At 58.2% G+C, this 22,585-nt stretch overlaps 2 protein-coding genes across 4 annotated transcripts in view; one reads left to right on the plus strand and one right to left on the minus strand.

Moving 5' to 3' along the window:
- The window catches only part of Pdzd7 (PDZ domain containing 7), a 16,745-nt gene extending 2,767 nt beyond the window's left edge, over positions 1-13,978 (minus strand). The window contains exons 1-12 of the mRNA XM_023715506.1: positions 12,283-13,978; positions 8,815-8,955; positions 8,539-8,713; positions 7,946-8,122; positions 7,707-7,854; positions 6,686-6,746; positions 5,982-6,377; positions 5,403-5,600; positions 4,064-4,111; positions 3,052-3,227; positions 363-454; positions 158-249 (exon numbers count right to left, since the gene is read on the minus strand). Of these exons, the coding sequence (XP_023571274.1) occupies positions 158-249; positions 363-454; positions 3,052-3,227; positions 4,064-4,111; positions 5,403-5,600; positions 5,982-6,377; positions 6,686-6,746; positions 7,707-7,854; positions 7,946-8,122; positions 8,539-8,713; positions 8,815-8,955; positions 12,283-12,508 (1,930 nt within the window). The 5' untranslated portion in view covers positions 12,509-13,978. The remainder of the gene's footprint in view (positions 1-157; positions 250-362; positions 455-3,051; positions 3,228-4,063; positions 4,112-5,402; positions 5,601-5,981; positions 6,378-6,685; positions 6,747-7,706; positions 7,855-7,945; positions 8,123-8,538; positions 8,714-8,814; positions 8,956-12,282) is intronic.
- A 275-nt stretch (positions 13,979-14,253) lies between these two features.
- On the plus strand, positions 14,254-22,055 carry Sfxn3 (sideroflexin 3). Of its 3 annotated transcripts, none has more exons than XM_004631441.2 (11): positions 14,254-14,287; positions 15,413-15,576; positions 16,239-16,409; positions 16,721-16,819; positions 17,067-17,142; positions 17,254-17,339; positions 18,211-18,338; positions 18,520-18,569; positions 19,741-19,790; positions 20,348-20,395; positions 20,587-22,055. In XM_004631441.2, exons 2-11 carry the CDS (start codon positions 15,416-15,418, stop codon positions 20,681-20,683), a joined length of 966 nt encoding a protein of 321 aa, XP_004631498.1. In that variant the 5' UTR covers positions 14,254-14,287; positions 15,413-15,415; the 3' UTR covers positions 20,684-22,055. The 3 variants fall into 3 exon arrangements, with proteins under 3 accessions (XP_004631498.1, XP_023571277.1, XP_023571275.1); XM_023715509.1 differs by lacking the exon at positions 14,254-14,287 and adding an exon at positions 14,644-14,794; XM_023715507.1 differs by lacking the exon at positions 14,254-14,287 and adding an exon at positions 14,994-15,015.
- The last annotated feature ends 530 nt before the right edge of the window (positions 22,056-22,585 follow it).

Here is a 22,585-nt window from a genome sequence, read left to right on the forward strand (position 1 = left end):
GGTCCCCCCAAGCCCCAGGCTCTCTGCCACCCTCTCCTCACTGTGCCCCTCCCCACCAGGCCCCACAGGCACCCCGGTCCCAAGCCCCAGGATCTCTGCCAACCCCTCACTGTGCCTCTCCCCAGGGTCTGGATGTCCTACGGCTCCCCCCACTGACCTGCCCTGCTCTTCAGGGCCTCCAAAGCCTCCAGCTCCACGGGCATCACCATGCTGTCAAAGCGACCCAGGTCTGTGGAGGTCACCACACTTCTAGGGGCAGGAAGGGCCACCAGATGTGTTTTGGTGGGGAGGGCTCAGCACAGGAAAGCTCTGCCTCTGTGCGTGCCATCCCCGCCCCTGCCCATCCACCTGTCCCCTCACACCTGATGTCCCTCAGCAGCAGCAGCTTCTCTGGCCGGTCCAGGATGGCCAGCAGGGGCCGCACCAGGTCCTCCACCCCGCCTTCATGCACATACTACAGAGACAGATGCATGGTCAGGCAGCCTTGAGGGCCCAGGGCCACCCACCCACTGAGCTTGGGAACTGTCCCTCCACCTCCAGGGCTACAAGATGGTCTTGGCACTCTTTGGGACCACAAGGAAGCCTACAGCAAGAACAGATCTGCGGGCTGGAGAGATGGCTCAGTGGTCTAAAACACCTACTTAGAACAAGCTTAGCAAAGCATCAGGGACCGCGGTTCGATCCCCCAGCACCACATGCCAGCCAGCCCCGCCCCCTGGTGGGCTGAGCTGGCCACACACACACACCACTCTCTCTCTCTCTCTCTCTCTCTCTCTCTCTCTCTCTCTCTCTCTCTAATAAATAAATAAATAAATAAAATTAAAAAAAAAAACTTTAAAAAAAAAAAAAAAAAAAAAAAAAAAAAAAAAAAACTTTAAAAAAAAAAAAAAAAAAAAAGAACAGATCTGCAACAACAGCAACAATGGCTTCGTAGTGAGGGCTCCCCCATACACACACTGAGGATTTAAGGGAAATGACACAAGGTAGGCAAACCCTCTGCCACTGAGCTACATCCTTAGACCTTTTATTCCTGAGAGGGACTTTCTAAATTGCCCAAGCTGGGCTTAAAATTCATGTTCCGTTTTGGGGCAGGCTAAACCTGCCTCAGCCTTCTCAGTATATGCCACAACACCTGCATGATATCCAAGAGATGAGCATCTCCATATTTTCTTCCATTACTTTTTATTTTTGTGGTGTCTGAACTTCAGTCCAGGGCCTTGTGTACACTAAGCACACATTCTGCCACTAAAACACACCTCCAGCCCACAATGCACTTGCTAACCCTTTTACAGCTGGCAACCACCCCGAGAGAGGAAGCTGCTGGGCAGAAAGCGCTGTGCTAGGGCCGCAGGGGGAAGGGAGTGTGTATAGGACCAGGCCTCCAGCTCGTGCCCACTCTGGCAAAGGAAGCCTCGGCCCTGTGCGAAAGGTGCTGGGGGTGAACTCCAGTCGCCACTCCACTGCTACACAGAGGGAGTCCCAGGCCTTGTTTGGGGCTGGGAGAGGACCTTGGGGAAGGGATGGCTTCCCAGGAAGCCCTTCTGCCAGCACTCTTTTGCCTGGCACTGCCTGAAATGTCAAGGCCTAGATTCGGGAGAGTTAGGGCCAGGCCCTACTTGAACAGCACTGCCCCTGGTGGTGAGGAGGAGCGCAACACAGGGCTGCACACAAGCAACAGCCGGTGGGCACAGACAAATAGCAGCACTGGTTCTGGTGCTGGACTGTTATTCATTAATATCTGGAAATAAGTCAAATGTAAACTACATGTGTGGCCCTGAGCCACACAAAAAAGCTGCCTATCCAGCCAGGCCTGCTTGTGCCCGCCTGTAATCCCAGCACTTGGAAGACGGAGGCAGTAGGATCACAGCAAGATAGAGGCCAGCCTAGACTACACTGCAAGATCCTGATTCAATAAGAGAAAAATCTACCATCTACACATACTGTGCAGAGCCAGCCACATGTGTGCACGCATTCCACGCTCACAGACGCACATTCAGCACCCATGGAATGCCATGCTTTGTACCAGCCACAGGGGTACAGTGATGCAGACCCAGAGCCTCAGGAACGCGGTCTGGTGGGGATGGGGAGTACAGCAGCCACGCAGGGCAGTGAGACGCAGAACGCCCACAAGAGCGCAGAGAAGTGGGAGGTTGGTGTGGGCACCACGGACGTGGCAGTTCCCATGCTGACCCCACAGGACAGACTGGAGCAGTGTGCAGGTGGCAGGAAGCGACCCAGTTGGTGTGAAGGCCAAGCCTGCCTCTGAGTACCGCGCGGGCCGCTTCCTTGGGCTGCAGCTCCTAGATGTGCAGGTCCCAACCTGGTTAAGCCGAGGCCATGGGCACCGCGAGATGAACAGGCCAGGGCCTCCCTGGAGGGGCTTCGCGGCTTGTCAGCGCGTAAGGTAAAGTTTGTGATCCAGGTGTGGCGGTGGAGAGACCGCTCACCTCCGCAACCTGGGGGACGCTACCAACCTCTGCGGTCAGGGCACTGTTCCAGAGGGTACAGGGAGCCCTGGGGTCTGGCTGAGACTCCATGTGGGTCCCGCCCGTAAGGGACGCACCGAGGAGATTTCCAGGGGTAGGGCTGGGCGCAGGAGCAGCCATAGAGACAGTCGCCGCGCCCACCTAGTGGTGGAGCCGCGGGTTGCAGGTCCATTAGAGGCGGACAAACGGCTGCCCACGCAGCACTCAGAGCCTACGGCACGCCTACTGGGTTTAGGGGCTCTCTAACACGCACCCTACCTCCAGGCCTTGGAAAGGGATGTACAAATGGCCACGTTTCAGGCATCTGGGGTTGGTGGGGGGGCACTGCAGGGACAGCGGGCACTTGCTAGCCAGAGCAGGGGGCTAACGTGGTTCCTCTCACGCAGCCTGGTTGATAAACCAGGTACTCAGAGGCTTGTGGCAGGCACAGCTCCCGACTGTGAGCCAGTCCATGCGTGCGTGCGTGCGTGCGTGCGTGCGTGCGTGCGTGCGTGTACAGACAATGGACAGCACGGGCGCAGGGTCAGGCCAAGAGAGGGCGCGGCGGCAGGGGTGGGAGGCTTACCCGAGAACAATGGCGCGTGACTGCCAGCACCTCGTCCTCGGTGAGCAGCCGGCGGGCCAGGTCCTGAATGAGAGGCCGCCGGCCATCCCAGGCCTGCACCCGCTCCTCCGCGCTGGGCGGCTGGCTGGAGGGGCTCCCAGAGCTGGCCAAGAACAGGGCCCGGCCCCTCTCCCGGTCTGCAGGGCAGGAGCCACGGGGTGTGATGGCTTTCCACAGCGAAGGCCAGGCCCCAAAGTAGGTGGGGCCGCCTGGTGCCAGGACCAGATTGCAGCTGCAGCGTGGGCTGCCCTCCGTGGCATCCTGTGGTGACCTGTCCACTGGAGTCCTCAGCCTTGACCCCACACCATTCTGTTTCTTTTCACATTTGGGTTTTTGCTTTTCTTTCTGGCACTGGGGACAGCAGGGACTTCACACTGAGCTACATTTTATTTATTTTTGGGTTTTTTTTTGGGGGGAACTGGGGATTGAACTCAGATCCATGCATTTGCCAGTCAAGCGCTTATCCTACTGAGCCATCTCCCCGGCCCCTCTTTTTATTTTTTGAGGCAGGCTCTAAGTTGCAACATTGCCCAGGTGTGCTTGAACTGGCCATCTTTCTGCCTCAGCCTCCTAAAGTGCTGGGGTGGCAGATATGCAAAACCCAGCCTGGGTCTAGTCAGTGCCTTCCTGGAGCTTTGGCTTAATGACCCCCATGTCCTCTAAACATACACTGGTCTGTTCCCCAGTGGCATCCTAGCTCAGTTTCTCATTGCCCTCCAATTTGTCTTTTGGGGTCTCATCACAAGCCCTCAAAATGTATTTTGAGGTTGCACTTATCTGCCTGCAACCTTCTGTTTCCTAGGAAGCTTGGTCCAGTTCTTCGTGCTGCCCCGGCGGCACCTCTCTGCCCAGCTGCCCCTGCATGGCCCCACTGAGTACCACTTAGTGGCCCACAGACACTAAGCTGACCCCAGCATGCACCTGCCTGTTGCTCTACTGCAGACCAGGTCATGGACAGGGACATACAACTTACCACGTCTCAGTCTCCAGGTGACAAACTTCTGCACAGGCCCTGCACTCCCTGTGAGGAGAGGAAGCTCAGCTGAGTCTGGAAGTGAAGGTTGGGATCTGGATGGATGGAGCTTGGGGTGACAGGAGGCGGCACCAGGCGACAAGAGGCCTGGCCTGCTGGGCCAGGTGGCCTTGGCCAGCTAGAGACTTCGCTCAAAGCAGGTGCAGGGAGTCAGAGAAGACTTGGGATTGAGAAGTGGCATAGAGACCCCCCGAAGAGTATGGTTGGAAGGAACTCAAAGGGGTGAATGGGGGACTTACCTTGGAGGGACAGAGGGAAAGAGTAGCCTCGGGAGAAGAGAGAGGAGTAGCCAGAGAGACAGCTGAGAAGCAGGAAAGCACAAAGCCGAGGGAGCTGAGGGAGAAAGCAGCAGGAGGGGCAGTCACCCTACTCTGGAGGGATGTGTCTACTGCAGACCAGCACCATATTGCCCCCGGCAAGGACCAGGGTGGGGAGCGCCTGGCTGCTCATCCTCTGGCTGCTTTCACCCAAACAACATTCACCCTTCCTTCTGGAAACAGCACCTGGCAGTCCTGGGCACCTGCCCTCTCTCTGGGTGGGCACACCCCAACCTGTCTCATGAAGGAGCCTCCTGGTGGTTTGTTCACAGGGTGGCCCTGTGGCCACAACAGGGCCATGACAGGGCCCAGGAGCAGTGAGGGCTTAGCCAAAGCTCTCAGGGTGCTCAGCAAGAGTAGCAGTGGCACTTCCGTACAAGGTGGCAAAGCCAGCCCAGAAGAGGAGGACCAAAGAGGTGGGGGCCACATGTCTGGGGACACTGTTCAGATCTTCAGGCCAGCCCCCGGGCCCTCAGTCCAGACTCTGAGCCTCCCAGGCATGCGTGGCCTCAGTATGAAGACAGCCGAGGGCTGGGCCTCCTGCTGACCCGGATCTGCAGATAGCCTTGCGGACGGTCCTAGACGTGGACCGGGCACATGGAGCTCTGTGTAGATGGCGTGAAGCTAGATGTTGGGCAAAGGCAGGCCCCACATCCCTGCCACCAAGATCAGGGCCCTGAGCGCCTGAGACCAATTCTCCACCACAGAACTGTGCTGTGCTGTGCTCTCTCACAATCTTGCTTTCCCTTTCTGGAAAGTGGGGTGAAGTAGGGTGACAGGGTGTTCAAAGTCCCTTCTGTGCAGCCGAGGTGGCACTGTGTGAGCTCTGCTGATTTGCTCACTCCGCTCTACTACCAAGGGAGCAGGGGTCTCCTATTTTACCAGCATGGGGTAGTGAGGGTGACGGATGGCACCAGCTGGGTGCCCAGCTGGTGGACCTGGCCCTACACCCTCCTCCCTACCTTTGTCCAGGTCCAGATGAGGGTGGGCTTTGGCTGGGCTCCTGCTGTCCAGCGTCCAGGCCTCTCTGCACCCGGCCCCTGTGTGCTGTCCCTGCCACCCTCCCTTGAAAAATAGGTTCATCAGCGTCTTGGAGCGTTGCAGAGGCCCCTTCTCCCCAGAGGACCCTGACTTCTCCTTCTTCCGCTGCCTCTTCTCCTCTGCAGACACAGGGGGGACCGGGAGTTGCAAGGAGGGGCAGGGCGTGGGGAGGGCAGGGGGCTCCCCGTCCTCCCTGTCATGCTGAGTCACATGGGTCTGCTTCTTCTCTGGTCATGCCCCTCCCCATGCAGGCTGTGGCTACGTGAGAGGTTGGTCTTGGGAAGGAAAGGAGAGGGCGAGAGGCCATGTGCAGGCTAGACCTCAGAGCAGACCAGAGCTTCTGGGGTCCTAGGGTGGCTCTGGGCCCAGAGTAGGAGCTGGATATATTTCCAAGTGGTCCCGGGTCAAGGCTGGGGCAAGTGGAGTTCTGGGCCCAGACCTGACCGGGAGGCAGGGTCAGGAGCAGGGCTACAGAGAGCTGTGGTCCACATCCCACATACCCCACAGGGTCAGCTGGCTCCGGGAGCGTGTGATGGGGGGCCGGGGCCGACTGAGCGCCAGCAGCAGTGCAGTCTTGGGGGACTCGGAGGGGACAGCGGCAAGGCGGTGGGAGGCTGGGGGGCCATCAGTGCGAATGGCCGTGTCCCTGAGAATGACCGTGGGCCGCACACTGCACCAGGTCTCCACGCGCCCACCACCCTCAGGCTCTGTCTGCATGGCAGTGTCTGCCCTGCCCCAGCCTGGGCCATGGCCAACGGGCTCCTCCAGTCCCAGGCTGGTATCCATCTGGTCAGAGGGCAGGGAGCCCGAGCCGTAGGGGATGCTGGAGGCACAGGAGGAGACGCTGGAGCTGCTCTCAGAGGCGGGGGTCAGCTGCGGCAGCGCCCCACAGTTCACTGCAGGGAGAGGGGATGGCATCTCAAGCCTCTGGCTAGTGAGCACCCTGTGACTCGTGGGCCTTGGGGCTGGGGTGGAGGAAGGACTGTCAGGTCACGGGAGTCAGAGCCACTGCCGTCCTGCCACCAACCCAGGAAGCCTGAGAGCTGCTTCTGGATTCACAGGAGCCCCAGGCCTGCAGCTGGAATTGAGTCTGCAAGCCCTCAGGGGGGCCTGCAGGCAGTTCTGGGGAGCCTGGCCATACCCTTTCCTTTCTCAGAAATCTGACCCCCATCTTCCCTCCATCTCGGGTGCCTGAGCCACTTACATCGGTCCAGCCAACAGTATTCAGAAACCATCTCCTTGTAGGCAGGGTACCGGCCAGTCTCCTGCAAGGGCACAGTGGGAATGGCAGAGCAGGTGGGAGAGCAGAAGGAGAGGAACAGGGCAGGAGTACACTTCTCAACTCCATCTCTCTCCTCGGAGTCACAGTGCTCTGGCCCATGGTTCCTTGTGGCGCAGGGCCTTTGCACTTGCTCTTCCTACCCCTGAACCTCTCCTTCAGCTCCTCATGTGGCTTGCTTGTGCTTGTGCTTTAGGTACCCACAGGGGCTGCTCACTGCCCTGACACAGGCGCTTTCTAGACTACTCTTCATAGCCATATTCACAGCCTGTAAGAACCGTCTGCCCCCAGGAGCAGAGATCCTTCGACCCTGCTCATTGCTGCAGCTGGCACAGTGGCCAGCACCTAGAAGATGTTTAAAGATACTATCAAACAATAAATAAGGGGTGGGCATGAGTTCACAGGGATGTCTGGGATGATGTGAAGGGAGGGGGAGGGGGAGTAGAGGTGGGGTGCTGAAGAAAGTGAGTGGTGAAGGTGCAGGAAGCACAGGGTAGAAGGGGGCCGGCTGGGGACTCAGGGAGGGAGGCACAAGCCCCATCTTCCAGGGGGAAGACCTGGCCCTGGGCACTCCTGAAAGTGGCACAAGAGATGCAGTCCAAGGCCCCTGGTGCTCCCTACCAGGTCCTGCCCCAAGGTGCAGTGGCGCTGCCTCTCGCAGGGCGGGGCATGGGGTCCTCCAGCCCTAGGTCCCCATTCAGCAGAGGTACCACCAGGCCCTGTGGGGGCAGGCTGGGGCCAGGGTCAGGTGCAGCACTCACAGATTGTGCTCCTGTGCCTCTGCGGGCTTCAGTCTCTTACAGAACAGAGTTGAGGAGCACACTTGGCCTCCCTTCCCCATGCCGTGGAGATGGCATCCTTGGCAGAGCAGGGCGTCTAGCAGCGCACAAGCAGTCAAGGAAGCCCTGCCTGCAGCCCAGCTCCCGGCTCCCACAGCCCTGCCTACCTTGATTGTCAGCATGATGTGTGTCTGGCCCTTCAGTACCTCCACCGCCTGGCTGTGGCTGATGTCGTCAAACTGGACACCGTTGGCTGCCAGGACCTGGTCCCCCACTTTGATGCCATTCTCCTCGGCCAGCCCACCGTGGTCCACTCTGGGGTCAGATAAGGATGGGTGGCGCAAGCCTGGCAGTCTCTCTGCCCCAGCATGGGCCCTCTCCCGAGCACCTTTGCTTGGGCCCTCACTTGGACACGTAGATGCCCAGGCCAAATTCCTTGCCCCCGCGAATGTTGAAGCCCAGACAGAAGTCGTCAGAGGTCGTGTACAGGTGGACGATGCGCCGCATGCCATCTTCTGAGCCGCTGTCTGATGGCGACGAGCCACACCGCTCTACCACCAGCCGCCGGTTCACCACATCCACCCTGGACATAGTGAGGGGCCTCAGCTGCACCTGCTGCCTCCTTCCCAGGAGCCCTGGCAACTGCTCGAGGAAGGGGTTGCCTGCTCCAGGCTGGGATGCTCAGGGGGACCTAGGGTGCGGCACGGTGAGGAAAGGCCCCAATCCCTCTTTTCACAGAGCAGCTACAGCACTCGTTTTCCTTCCTTCCTCCCTCTCTTCCTCCCAGCGTTGATGGAGAGCACACACTGTGCATTCAGCTAGTACGCATCCCCAGGGCTTGTCTCTGATCTAAGGCCTGCATGTGCAGGGTGTGACAGAAAGCTGAGCTGATGGGGCTGGTGGAGGGCAGTGGGCCACCTCTAATGTCAGAGTGAGGCCTCCAGAACCAGCATTTTAGTGCCCAGAGCTGGGGGAGGGGCAGGGTGGGACTACGCTCACCACGTGGTCTTCTCCTTGGAGAACTTGATGCCCGGCACGCGGCCCATGCGGCGCACAGTCAGGTGCAGGCGGCTGCTGCCGGTCAGCACCTTCACAGCACTGCCCATGGTGGTGCTCTCCAGGCTCAGCCCATTCACCTCGGTGATCTTGTCGCCCACACACAGGCCAGCCCGCTCTGCAAGGCGAGGTGCTGCTGACCTCCCCTCCAGAGGTCTGGCCTCTGCTGCAGGCCAGCGCCCACTTCCCCCCACCCCGCCCGCCCATGGCCTCACTCACCCGCACTGCTCCCCTCCTCCACCTTGCTGACGAAGATCCCCAACCCGTGCTCAGAGCCACCCCGCACGCTGAACCCCAGCCGTCCTGCTGGGCTCTTCTCCACATCCACAGCGTGGATGATGTCACTTTCATCGCTGTTGGCTGTGGGGACAAGGACATAGGCATGAGCCCATGCTCAGTGGGCACAGAGGACCCAGGGACTCTAATTTGGAGACCTACAAAGGCCAGAATGTGGACAGTCACAGAAGCACCAAGGTCCCTAAAGGGGTGCACACTTGGATTCCTGGTGCCTATGGACCCCAGAGGGTGTGGGGCAGGTGAGAACAGGTGTGTGTGTGCGTGCATGTAGCTTTGCAGCTCCCTGTACCCACATGCTTAAAACTCCTGCCAAGGAGTTTCAGAGGCACAGAAAGGAAGATTCAAGATTCCATTCTGGAAAGCTGAGGGGTCCTGGCCCTTTCACTTGCAGAAGAAATAACCCCGAATACTGTGAAGCATCCTGCAGAGGCACAAGATTGTCCTGATAGTGTGACCTGAAGGACAGAACCAAGCCCACACCACGGGACTAGGCAGTCAGATTTCGTAAGGAGAGGGTTTCCGAAACACTTCGATGGCGGTACAATGGAATTTCAGGGGCAGACCCATCTTGGAGTGTTGGAGCTGAGGTGGGGAAATCCTAATGCTATATCTACAATCATCTCTGGAGTCCCGTATGTCTCTCAGCTATGGTTCTAGGGCTCAGGGCTCAGGACCTGGGAGTCTACATGGAGAGTGCTGGGCAGGGTGGAGGGAGAGGTGCTTCCTAGAGGGCTGAGGTGGGGGTGCAGAGGGAAGGAGCGCCCCCAGGAAGGGATGCAAAGGGCCAGGCTCAGGCTTGGCCCAGAGGCCTTCTGGGCAGAGAAATTCAAGGAGAGAAGATGGTACGTTGATTTCCAGGTGAGAAGGTGAGATTTCTTCTCAGGCCAGACTTACTCTAGAGGTCTGAGAAGGTGAAATCTCTCTCTCCCTCTCTCCCTCTCTCCCTCTCTCTCTCTCTCTCTCTCTCTCTCTCTCTCTCTCTCTCTCTCACACACACACACACACTTCAATTTGATCTGGCAGAAATCAGGTTACAGTGCACCAGCAGGGAAGCTCAGACAGAAATCTCCATGGCGGATGGAAGCACTGATGTGGGGCCAACACCTGGGCAATCCTGGGGCTGGCAACGAACTGCAAGTCACACAGACCCAGACGGGGACACAGCCTCAGCCAGAGGCCACCTCCCCCACCCCCACCCCCGACCCCCATCGTTCCTTGGGGCCCTTCTCTCCCTCTCCACCCTGTAGGCACCCTTGGCCTCTTCCTGAACTGGCTGCCTCCTCCACCCCTGCATGGCCAGCTGGACGAGCGGCACACAGTCCCCGCCCCTGCCTGAGCTCCTGCATGGCCTCCTCTGCCTGCCTCTGCTTACTCCTTTCCCTTCCTGGTCGTCAGCTGCCCTGACCTCCTTCCTTCTCACACAGGCCAACTTTTGGATGTCCCCTCTGCCTGAAATGCTCTTGTGCCAGCATTTCTTCCTTTTTTTCTCTATGGCAGAACCGGGGATTGAACTCAGGCCCTTGCAATATTCTACTGAGCCATCTCCCCAGCCCCTGTGCCAGCGTTTCTAAGGCTATGCCTTTCCTCATTGCCTTCCTCTTCGCTACCACTCTCTCAGGAAGCCTGAGCTCCCCATAGGACAGCCATTCCCAGAGCAGGAGTAGAACCTGGAAGGTCACAGCGTGCATCCCTGGGCTTCGCAGCCAGCCCACAGGACCAGGAGCTCTGGAGCCGAGGGCCAGGGAGGCCTTGGCTCTGTCCTCCAGGCGGCCCAGCCCGTGCTGAAGTATGAGCACCACGCTTGTGTTTTAGCAATCATTTCAAACTATTTCCTTCTGGATTCTCCCACCCTTTGCTATCACCAACTATTCATGCCTTGTTTATTACCTGTCTCCTCTCACTGAGCTGTAAGCTCAATCATGGAAACTATAATTCTTTTCCACCAGTGTAGCCCAGTATGCCGCACAGTGCTTGGTATCTGAGCATTTTTTGAGTAAACAAGAGAACACATAGTTGAACGAATGAATGAGAATAGGAGAAAGTGCTGGTTTAGATGAAAGATCACGCACTTTCTATTTTCCTTTCTTTTGAGATGGAGTCTTCCTAAAATTGGTCTTAAGCTGGTGATTCTCCTGCCTCAGCCTCCAAAATAGCTAGCATTACAGCCATGTACCACAGCGCCAGGTTAGAGTATACATTTCTCTGGGACCAGTTGAGTTTTGGAGCTGGTGGGACTCCTGGGTTTCCCCATAAGGAGACACTCCCATGACGCTCCCCAGGTTCTCCCTCATCTGTTACATTATTTTCCTGAAGGGGTCTAGACAGGAGCACTTGCGCAGGTGTCCCCAGCTATTGTCTCACATGTCTCTCCCCACGATGAGGGGAGGACTGTGCATTCAAGGCAAGGCCTGGTGGGCAGACCGACGCCCCCAGCCTTCGGTGCCGCTCACTGCCTCCTGGCAGCGCATGGCAAGGTGAGGCAGGGGAGCAAGCAGTTGTGGCACTTTTGGCAGGTTCTCTGCAGGATTCTGAAAGATGGGCATGGAGTGTGTGGTATGCACAGTATATCAGAAGTTCTCTAATAATGGAGTGCCAGGTGCCCCATGCCTCCACTTCCACCCCCTGACCAGAATGACAGTGGTGACCCTTGGCAATGCACACCTGCCGTGGAAGATAGGGTGAGTGTGCCAGCCACAGGCAGAAGAAAGCCTGCTCCCCAGTAACACACTCGATCCCTGCCCCGACTGCCTGGGGGTGGGCAGGCCAGAGAGGCCCAAGCATCAGGTGGGAAATAGGGCCTACTGCAGATGCAGCCCCGGGAGTTCCTCTAGAGAAGAAAGAGGAGAGGAACTGGAGATAGCCATCTGGTCCTGCCTACAGAAGCCAGGGGTGCCAGGGCCCTCCCCTCCCCTGCCACATGGTTCTCCTGGTCCCCAGCTCTCTGCGCTTCACATCTGTCAGGGCACCAGGCTGTCTCCTAAGTGCCCTCCCTGCTGTGCTCTGCATTTGCTGCTTCCAACGTCTGTGGGCACCAGCTGCATCCCGACACCAGCTGCTCTTGCTTCAACCCGAGTCCTGCCACAATGTACATTTCTAGAAAGGGAAGACTGGGCCTAATCCATGCTGGCCCCCTGTAGGAGCTAATCCGTGGCACAGAACCAGTGTGCAAGATGGCAGTGTCCCTGCAGAGCATCTCCTGCTCTGCCTGCAGGCTCTTCTTTCTGCCCCTAAAGCCTGGGGACAGAGCTGGTCACACTACTCTCTGTCCTGTTCCATCTACCCTGGAAGGTACACACAACTGGACCTCTTTGAAGCCTCCAGGTCCAGCCTCCCCCTCTGACCCTGCTACCATCCTGAGCTTTTCGCAACCCAGCGCCCCGCCCGACCCACCTTCGATGGGGGAGTTGATGAGGATCACGCGGCCCATGGGCGATGAGGCTCGGATTCCGCGAGGGGGCCCATTCAGCAGCCGCTGCTGCTTCCTTAGCAGGTATCGCGTTGCGGTGGAGCCTGAGTCGCTGCCCAGGTGGCCTCGGGCGGACAGGGAGCTCAGGGAGCCGGAGCTGAGTTCGCCCAGCCCCAGTGGGTCCAAACCGGCCACAAAACCTCGCGCCATGGTGTGGATGGGCCGGCGCGGCACCCTACGGGCCTGGGAGGGATGTGGTAGCCCTCCAGCGGCCAGCACCTTGTGCCCTACACTCCATGGGCCTTTGCATCGCTGGGCCCCTCAGACAGCATGTGCTCAGACCTGGGCAGCGGCTCAGGGTTTGGCAGCGGATGATCGCTGCAGCGCTGTTAGTCTTCCGAGGCCCACCCCAGCCCCGGTTCAGGCCAAGATTCTTGGGTCCAGGTCACTGGCTCAGACCTCTGGAGCCTGAGTATACACAGTGGACTGATAGGGAGCTCTTCTGGCCGCCCATTTCCGCTCTCAGAGAGTCTTCTGCCTGAACCCAGGCCCCGCTGAAGCAGAGATGAGCATAGAGATGGGGTGACCCTGGGACTAAAAGTGTGTGAGAAAACTCGGGCTCTGACCACAGAGGCACCTCTCCCGCGTGTAAGAGGAGGGTTTAGCCTAGGGATACGGTTCAGGACCCAGGATCCCAGGCCCAGTTTGAGGCTCCGATGTGCTGTGGCTGCGTGACCCTCTCCCCAAGCACGGGCGGGGGATCTGCTAGTGAGGACCCTCCAACACCCTGTGCAGACCCGCAGCCGAATTCAGCAGAGCCGCTCCGGGACCCAGAGCACGGTACCCACCCCGTCCCCGCCCCGCCCCGCCCGGCCGGGCCTGGCTTTGCCCCTCACCTGCTCGGATGCCCTGCTTCGCCCTTGCAACCGGGCTTGCGCCACCGTCGCTGGGACCCTGCTGTGCCCCGCGGCCCAGCGCCGGGAGGGCGGGCCTGGGTGCCCCGAGCTCCCATTGGCCTGTGGGACCGCCAGTCACTTCCGCTCCGCACCTCCAGGTGGGCGTCCGGACCCATGCGTCCCCTAGCCCCGCCGCGGGCTCTGCAGAGTCGCCCCACTCCGTGAAGGATGTCACCAAGGAAGACATCCCTTGATGTCTTCAGCGGGACTTGAGCTCGGGGACAGAAGCGTGTGCAGGAGTGCATGGCGCAGTGACTGGGCGAGTCAGTTGTCTGTGTGTGGCTGACGGGGGCAGGAGGTAGGTGTCTCTGGCCGCCAGTTTGGAGAGGTGACGCGTAGGTCCGCGGTCCCCGACACCGTGTGTGCACCAGCATGTGTCTGACCCTCCCGATGTCTCCGGACTCAGAGGTCTTACGAGGCTCTCGCCCTCCAGTCACAGCCACTGGGATCAGGTCTGTGGTCCAGGGATACAGGTTAGGGACACGCCGAGTCTGGGGCCACAGTGCAGCAGGGGATTGCAAAAGCGGAGCGGGGAGGGGTGCAGCCATGAAAGGAGGCGATGCCAAGGGGCTGCGCCTCGAGCCGGGGGCCCGGGGAGGAGCCGGGGAGGTCTGGCAAGCGGACGCAGTCGCCGAGGCGTCACCTAACAGACTGCGGGTAACCGGAGCCCTGGCCGCCCACCGGCGCCGTTAGCCCAGACCCCCGCCGCGAGCAGGGCGCCTCTAGAGACCGGCTCGGGCATTGCAGGCGACGCGGCTGCCGCAGGTCGGTCTCTCCTCTCCGTCTCCTGCCTCACCCGGCAGGGAGAAGGCGAAGACGATCCCCGCCTGCGAAAGGATCTGGAGGGCGTGGGACCTGGTCCCGAATCTGGGCGTAGCTCCAGCGGCGACCACAGCGTCAGGTCGCAGAGCTCCGCCGCCCTAGCGCTCCGCCCGTGTCACGTGACGCCTAGCAGGCGGGCGGGGGAGGGTGTGTGCGGCAGTGGCGCGGACTGGCTGCAGCAGAGGAGAGCCGAGGCAGAAACCCTGGAAGCGTGAGTGCCGCTGTCGGCGGGTGTGGGGAGCGGAGGGGAGGGTGCAGGCCCGGTGCCTGGAGAATGGGCCTGTGAGATGCGCTCGCCCTCTGTCACAAGGGGTCAGGACCCTGGGCTCGGTGAAGCTGCATGGGGGCGACATTGACTGGGGGAGGAGCGTGGAGTGAAGCTGCCCGTGGTTACATTCAAATGTCTGCAATCCAGACTTGGGCCGTGTGTGTGTGTGTGTGTGTGTGTGTGCGCGCGCGCGCGCGCGTGTAACGGTCTCTGTGGTTGGTACGTACAGTGTGGGGCCACCGTTTGCATGTTTGGTAAGGTTGTGCCGGTTTGTGCGTGTGTGTCGGGCGTGTCTGCTTGTGAAGGAGGAAGTGAGGCTGCAGGGGATTAGTCATCCTGCAGGATTTTGCCTTGCGCAGCCAGATGGCTGCTCCAGGCTTTCTGGGCTGGGTGGAGGGGTGTCCGCTGAACCCTGCTCATTTGGGATGTGGGTAGCACAGAGAGAGCTAGGTGGGTGTCTGTGCCGGCCCTGCCCAGCCACCGGGCGGAAAAAGCCTGGGTCATTAGTGTGGGCTTCAGGAGAAAGGCCTGGAGGGGGCTGAGTGGGCGCCTGCGTGTGTGGACACGGCTGCCTTCTCCTTGAGCTCCAGAGCAGAGAGAGCTTGGGGAGGCCCAAAGCTCCGCTGCAGTCAGGGCTGGAGTGTGGAGAGCTCTCCCCAGACAGCCTCCAGGTTCGTACCCAGTCTCAGGACAGCTTCGGGCTGTGGCTGACATAGGCCTGGGTGTATAGTCATGCACGGTTTTGTGCATCTGGCATTCATGACTAGCTGCTTGGGATTAGTTGTTCATGCATCAGACACAGTTAAATCCCATCATGAAAATCTGCACCAGGCCAGATCACAGGGAGATCTCTTTTTCTGGTCTGTCCTGTATCTGTCCCCCAGTGCCCCCAGGCTGTAGGTCCCTGGCCAGGGCAGGGCCTAGGAAAGGACTCCTTCACCATTGCTTACCTATCTGTAGGCACCTTAAGTGCTCTTGAAGGCTCAGGGGCCGGGCAAGGGCCTCCAAGCTACATGAAACCTTTGGTCTCTGTCCCAGAAGCCCTCTGGCCTTGTGCCTGTCTTGCAGAAAATGGGTGAATTGCCCTTAGATATCAACATTCAGGAGCCTCGCTGGGACCAAAGCACTTTCCTGGGCAGAGCCCGGCACTTCTTTACTGTCACCGATCCCAGAAACCTGCTGCTGTCTGGGGCACAGCTGGAAGCTTCCCGGAACATTGTGCAGAACTACAGGTGATCCTTCCTCCACCTGACCTGTCACCTGGCATCTCATTCCTTGCTGATAATCTGGAGCACCCTCCTTAGTGATCCTGCTCCACAGCCCCCTCCTGCCAGCCGGCATCACAGACATCTATGGAACAGAGCTTTAGCCCAAATAATTTTATGGTGTTTGGCTTGAGGAGATGGGACTGATATTTATGAGGGGTGGGGCTGCCCTATACGCAAACCTTCTACAGGGATCTTTCCCACTACTGGTCCACTTGGCCCTTGCGCTTGTCAGGGAAGCACTTATTCAAGCACTGAGCCACCTCCCCGGCCCCTACTGGTCCACTCTCTGAAAGGCTAGAAGGGTTCAAGATCAATTCCCAAGGAAGTGGGAGGGCACTCCTCCTGTCATCAGGAGGAAAACTCTTTAATGCTCCTACCCTTTTTCTATCCTTTGGAAACTACCGCCACCTGTGACCCAGCAGAAACTGTGTGGCTAGAAGGGAAAGAGAAGTCCCCCTTCTGAGAAGCTTTGGTGCTCCCTCTAGTGACCTGTCCCCTAGAGACAAAGGGCTTCTTTACTCTGAGGTGGGGGCCAAAGTTCCTGACCTCTGTCTTCCCTGAGAGGCAGACAGAGCTTAGGAATCTGTCCAGAGAGCAGCCTGTCAGTGCCTTGCCAACTTCTGCAGGGCTGGGGTGGTGGCCCCGGGACTCACTGAGGACCAGCTGTGGAGGGCCAAGTACGTGTATGACTCTGCCTTCCACCCGGACACGGGAGAGAAGCTGGTCCTCATTGGCCGGATGTCCGCGCAGGTGCCCATGAACATGACCATCACAGGCTGCATGCTCACCTTCTACAGGCAGGTCCTCCTCCGTCCACTGCTGCGTACCACGAGCTAGTGTGTGCCTCGGTGGCTGTGTGCTTCCTCCTGGGCTAGTTTGGAGGAATCATGGTGGGTGGGAGCTGTTGTTAGCCCCTCCCATTCTCAGAACTCAGCCTGAGAAAGTGGGGGTGAGGGGGTAAGCAGGGGTGAGCAGAGCAGGTTCTAGGATCATCCACTGGGTCTCCTTGAGGGTTTGGGAAAGACCATTGGGGTTTTAGTATAGAGGCTCAAGGGTGGGGGACACTGTAGAGGGGGCAGGGGTAAGTACTGAACTTTTGTTCCCTCAGGAGGACCCCAACTGTGGTGTTCTGGCAGTGGGTGAATCAGTCCTTCAATGCCATTGTCAACTACTCCAACCGCAGCGGTGACGCTCCAATCTCCGTGCGGTGAGGCCACATCTCCAGGAGGGACTGTACCACTCCTCTCAGCTGCTCTTGATGCCCAGGGGTCAGCGAGTCTTCAGGCCCCCTGGGTCCAAGTTCCTTGAGGGACCCACTCCCCTTCAGAGGGAGGGAGTAGGCAGCTAAGGAGTTTAACGTGGGTGCTGGGGGGCCTTCCAGACCCTTCTAAGGTACCATGCACCACTGCTAGGCTCTTCGTCTCTCCCTTATGACCTGGCTCTTCCGCTCACAGGCAGCTGGGCACCGCCTATGTGAGTGCTACCACGGGGGCTGTGGCCACAGCTTTGGGGCTCAAATCTCTCACCAAGGTAAGGTTCCCCACTGTCCCCCATTCAGCCTTTACTTCTACCCCATTCTCCTTCAGTCCTGGCCTCCACCTATGGCCCTTAGGGCCACTGAACACCACTTTTCTTCCCCAGCACCTGCCCACCTTGGTTGGCAGATTTGTGCCCTTTGCAGCAGTGGCTGCTGCCAACTGCATCAACATCCCCCTGATGAGGCAGAGGTGAGCAGTCCTGGCTCCTGGCACAGACATGCCCAGTGTGCGTGTTTCACACCTCCAAGCTATGCCAACCAGCTCTGCATGGGGACAGTCCTCTCCCTCCCTACCATGAGCTGCTGGTCCTTACAGTCTGAGCCTGTGTTCTGGAACGACCCTGTCCCAGTGGATGAGGACCAGCCCCAGTGCGCTATAGGATGGAAATAGGGACCTGGGTCCAGGGTTGAACAGGACGCAGTTTATGGGGGACTTGTGGCAGCAACATGGCCCTGGCGGCAGCGAGATCGCTGTATACTGCTTAGGTAAGCACAGAGATCAGGGTTTGATCTCTGGCACCAGAGGCCATGCTGGCCCCATCTCCGGGCGTGCTAAGCCCGCCACCGAGTCCAGGTGTGGTGGTGCACGCCTGTAATCCCAGTGCTGGGGAGGCTGAAGACAGGAGGATCACTGAGTCTGAGCTGCATGGTGAGACTCTGTCCCAAATACATAAAGAAAAAAACAAATCACTGCATAGACGAGACTTGGGTTGGACAGAGGGGGTGTATGTGATGGTCAAGACAAAAGCAGCTATTTTGAGCCACAATGTACTCAAGCTGTTAGGAAGAGCAGGCATGGTCTTGGCAGCGACTGTACTTGGGTATGAGTGGTAAAGTACCTGGCCCTCTCGAGCCTTTACCCAAGGTCTTCTGGGACAAGCTGAGCAGCAGTACTGGGGCAGTATGGTGGTCATGGCTTGGGATAGCTGCGGTTGGGTCCCAGGGAGTGGGAGAACCGGCCTTTGGGTGCTGCACGTGTGCAGAACTCCAGGGAGCAGCTGCCTGTGTTGCAGAGGGTGCTTGGGGCCTCTGATGTAACCCCAGACCCCTTTTCTTCCTAGGGAGCTGCAGGTGGGCATCCCAGTGACTGATGAGCCAGGGCAGAGGCTGGGCCACTCGGTCACTGCAGCCAAGCAAGGGATCTTCCAGGTGGTGGTGTCAAGGATCGGGATGGCGATCCCTGCCATGGGTGAGGAGTGGCAGCTGTGGGGCACAGGAGGCTTTGAGAGAAGAGGGCTGAGGTTTGTGAGGTCTTTGGAATGACGCGGTAAGGGTCTGAGGAGAGTGAGTGGAGCTGTGAGGGGGCCTTTTCCCTTTGGGGGCTTTGACTTTGCCGCACTCATTTTATCTTCTGCCCTGCTCTCCCACAGCCATTCCTCCAGTGATCATGAATGCTTTGGAGAAGAAGGACTTCCTGAAGGTGGGTGACTCACTTTCCCCATCATGGAAGTTCTGGGGTCAGGGAAGAGGGTCAGCCCCCGCTGGGCCTGAGTGAGACTCACCATCCCTTCTCCCAGCCCTGCAGCTTACTTCATTTAGCAAGGATGAGCTGGGCTACAGGGAAGAGCAGGGAGGGAGCAGGGGAGAGCACAGCGGCTGAAGTACACGGCTTCCGTCCTGAAGGAGCTGGTGTCGCAGACGTGACAGTGAACCTCATCATTACGTTTGTGTCTCACTCATGCTGTCACTCAGTGACACCTACCAATAGATGCACACAATCCACACCCAGGCACATGAGACAGGGCCGCAGGGTGCTGGAGCACAGGCTCTGGCTGTGGAGGCAGCACAGAGTGAGACAGCCTCCCTGTACTCGTGAGGTTTATAGTCTCATGCAGAAACGGATGAACAGGGCTGGTGAGATGGCTCAGTGGTCTAAAGCACCTATTTAGAACAAGTTTAGCAAAAAGGGACCGCAGTTCAATCCCCAGCACCACATGCCAGCCAGCCCCGCCCCCTGGTGGGCTGAGCTGGCCACACACACACACACACACACACACAAATAAATAAAATAAAATTTAAAAAAAAAAGAAAGAAATGGATGAACAAAGAAGCAACCCATAACCATAGCATCAGATTATGAGCTTTGTAGGAAGCCAGTGTGGGAGGGCAGTGGCATGGGCTTATCAGAGGAGAGCTGCAGTCCCAAAGGATGAGAAGGGCCAGCCAGGCACAGCGCACAGAGGAGAATCTTGCAGGTAGAGAAAGTATCCGGGACAAAGGTCCTGAGGCAGGAGTTGCACACTCGAAGAACAGAATGGTGGTTCTTACAGTTAGTGCTAAGGAGACAGAGGAAGTGGGGGTTCAGAGTCTGCTTCTAGAAGAAAGCAACTCCCATAGTAACTGAGGGGAGAGAAAGGGTCACAGAGTACCATGGGTGCCAGCTCTGCTAGGTGCGACTGTGTGGGGTACTGGGAAGCATGTAGGCCTAGCCGGAGAGCCCAGCCTGCCACAGGCTTGGAGAAGAGCCAGGGACTGTACATGCATCCCAGGGCTCAAGGGCAGGACTGTGGGGACAGGCTAGAGGCCTGTGGGTAACAGGAAGGGGCTGGAGGGTGAGGCACAGAGCCCTTGCATTGTCTCTCTCTCCGCAGCGCCGGCCCTGGCTGGGGGCGCCCCTGCAGGTGGGGCTGGTGGGCTTCTGGTAAGTGTTCAAGGCCCAGCAGGGGCCCCGAGGCACACCTTGTCCATGGTGGGTGCGCAGGTCTTTGCTGCCTTTAAGGTGATTATATACATAATCCACTGGCACTCTCTGCCACCACAGGGCATACTGTACGTGGTAGGGGTGATCTGACATTAAAGGTTTGAAGAGTTCCAGTTTGCATCCACCAGAGAGCCATGGTGGCATCCCTCTGGCACCGTCCATAGCCTCCTGCTCATTTATTTCCTGATTCCACCACTTTCTGGCTGTGGAGACTTGGACAGGGCTTTGGGGGCTCTTTCCTCAGCTACAGCCTCATGTCAGGTCTGGGTTTAATATCCCCGAAAGGTCTTCATCAGTCTGCACCATAGGGCTGGGGATGTAGCTCTGAGCCTCTGCTTGGCACACATGAGGCCCTGGCTTCTATCCCTAGAAGCATAAAAAAAACAAAAAAGTCCACCTGCCCCCTCAGGGCTACCAGTACCTCTCTGGGTGGGATGCAGGGCGGGAACACTCTAGGCCCGTGTTTCACAAACCTTTCTAACACTCTTCACCTCCAGCCTGGTGTTTGCCACCCCTCTGTGCTGTGCCCTGTTCCCCCAGAGGAGGTGAGTGTTGCCCTAGCTTGGCCAAGAACGCTGCGCAGAGCTGCACATCTTGGGAATAGCTAGCGCTTTGGTGTGTCCTGGGGAGGCCTGGTGGGCCCTCAGCTGATCTGCGGAAGGAGCGTGCCAGTGAGCCAGCCCTTCTGGGAGCAGGGATGGGGCCGGGGCCGCTCAGCTGTACCCTTCTGTTGCAGCTCCATGCACCTGAGCAGGCTGGAGCCGGAGCTGAGAGCCCAGATCCATGAGGAGAACCCCAGCATCGAGGTGGTTTACTACAACAAGGGGCTTTGAAGAGGCCCGTCCCACCTCACCGCCAAGTACTGCTGCTTGAGGCCCTCCTGCTGTCTATGCCACTTGCTGTCTGCCTAGTACTCTTCAGGGAACTTGGTAGCACAGTAACCATTGAGACCAGCCATCCTTTATGCTGGGCGAGGCACCCTTATGAGGCACCTTTATAAGCCTTTCTCTCTCCTCTGTTTTCAAAAAGGGGAGTTGTACAATCACTCCTGGGTTACCTACTCACATACGGGATATGTGTAGGTGTTTAGACATTTGGTTTAGCAGCTGAGAGTGGACACACCGTCCTGGGACCACCTGATGTCTGGCTTCTCTTCTCAGCCACCAGCAAGCCAATTTATAGGTGCAACTTCCTCCCTAAGCCGTTCCCCTGGCCAAGTCACTTCCTACGGCACCTCAGCACTTCCAGACACAGGAGGAGCCCTAGGATAGTAGTGGACCAACTTGGTTCAGGTTTCTGATAACCTGGCTTCCAAAGTGGCTCAGGACCAGGGCTCGCAGAGGAAGGCATGTTGGGACCAAGGAGGTGGGGTACCTATGCTCTGTGCCACCCCTATCCTGGAGTAGCTCCATGTCTTCTGTATAGAACAGAAGAGCTGTCTCCTCTTGCCCCATAATGCCATGTGGCATCTTTAGATACAACCATAGAAGTTCTTGATCTCCTCTGGTTATGACCTCAGGCAGAAACCCCACAAGCCCAGCTCCTCTCCCAACCAGAAAGCCACACAGGCAGTGTGCCATCCCTGCAGGAACTGCCACCATACTCCCTCTCTAGGGCCATGGAAGGAGGGTGCTAAACCCCGCAGGCCCCAGTGCATGATCCAACGGTGGATATGTGTCCTATCAGCCCTTGTGGGGTCTACAACAGTCCTTGTCTTCACCTCTTTCCTTCCTTTGAGTGCTGGGGATAGAACCTAGGGCTCTGCATATTCTAGGCCAGTCCTCCACCACTGAGCCCCACCCTCAGGCTGTCCTGCTTTCCTGGGGCTTGGTCCTTCTCCCCCTCCATTGTCTCCAAGAGGAGGGCCTGGGCCTGGATGGACAGACCAAATGAAGGTGGGCTTTTGCACAGAACAGGGGGTGGTGAATCCTGAGTGATTCCAGCTCTCCCATGTCATGGCTGAAGAGCTGAGTGGGGTGGAGCAGAGGCCCCTCAGGATCCTAGGAGCTCACTTTCCTGCTTCTCTTACCCACTGCCCTGAAAGAGAACAGCTTCCACAGCCTGGTTAGCCAATAAACCCTGGGGCTGGGGAGAGAGCTCAGCAGCATAAGCACCGCCTGGCAAGCACAAGGTCTCGAGTTTGGTCCCCGGTACCACAAGAAAGAAAATATCTGCAGTCAATAAACCCTGCACCTGTCTATTTGTAGATCTGTCCTTGATTCCACTACCTGAGTGCCCAGGATGAAGTCAGCCTGCAGCTCTTTGCACACCAGGCCCTTGTCTGCAGGGAGTCTCATTCCCCAGCAGAGGGTGCTCTGAGCTTAGAAGATCGGCTTGCCATTCTCCTATTCCCTCCAAAGACGGAGCCCCGCCTTCATTTCCGGCTTTATCAGCTCTGGACTTCTTTGGTTTCCTGCAGGTCTATGGGATGGAGTGGTCATTTGTGATTCCCTCTGAAGAGAGAGAAAGGTCAAGGCCAGGACTGGCCAACTCCCTCAGAGAAGCTTTTAGGAGACGAACACCCTCACACCCTCATCAGTCATCAATCTGCAGGGACACAGGCCTGCAGAGCCCCTCCCCCACCCTCCTGCAAGTTCTCTAGGACTCCGACTTCTGTGCTTCTGCAGCCTCCTCTGTTTATTTCAGTGAGGCTGAAAGTTCATGCCTGTGGATGGCTGCTAAGAGCCACTGTTCACCAACTCACAGCTGCCACTTTGCCCTGTAGTCTTTAGCTG

The sequence above is a fragment of the Octodon degus genome, unplaced genomic scaffold (assembly GCF_000260255.1).
Source record: "Octodon degus isolate 3935 unplaced genomic scaffold, OctDeg1.0 scaffold00042, whole genome shotgun sequence".
NCBI classification, from domain to species: Eukaryota; Metazoa; Chordata; class Mammalia; order Rodentia; family Octodontidae; genus Octodon; species Octodon degus.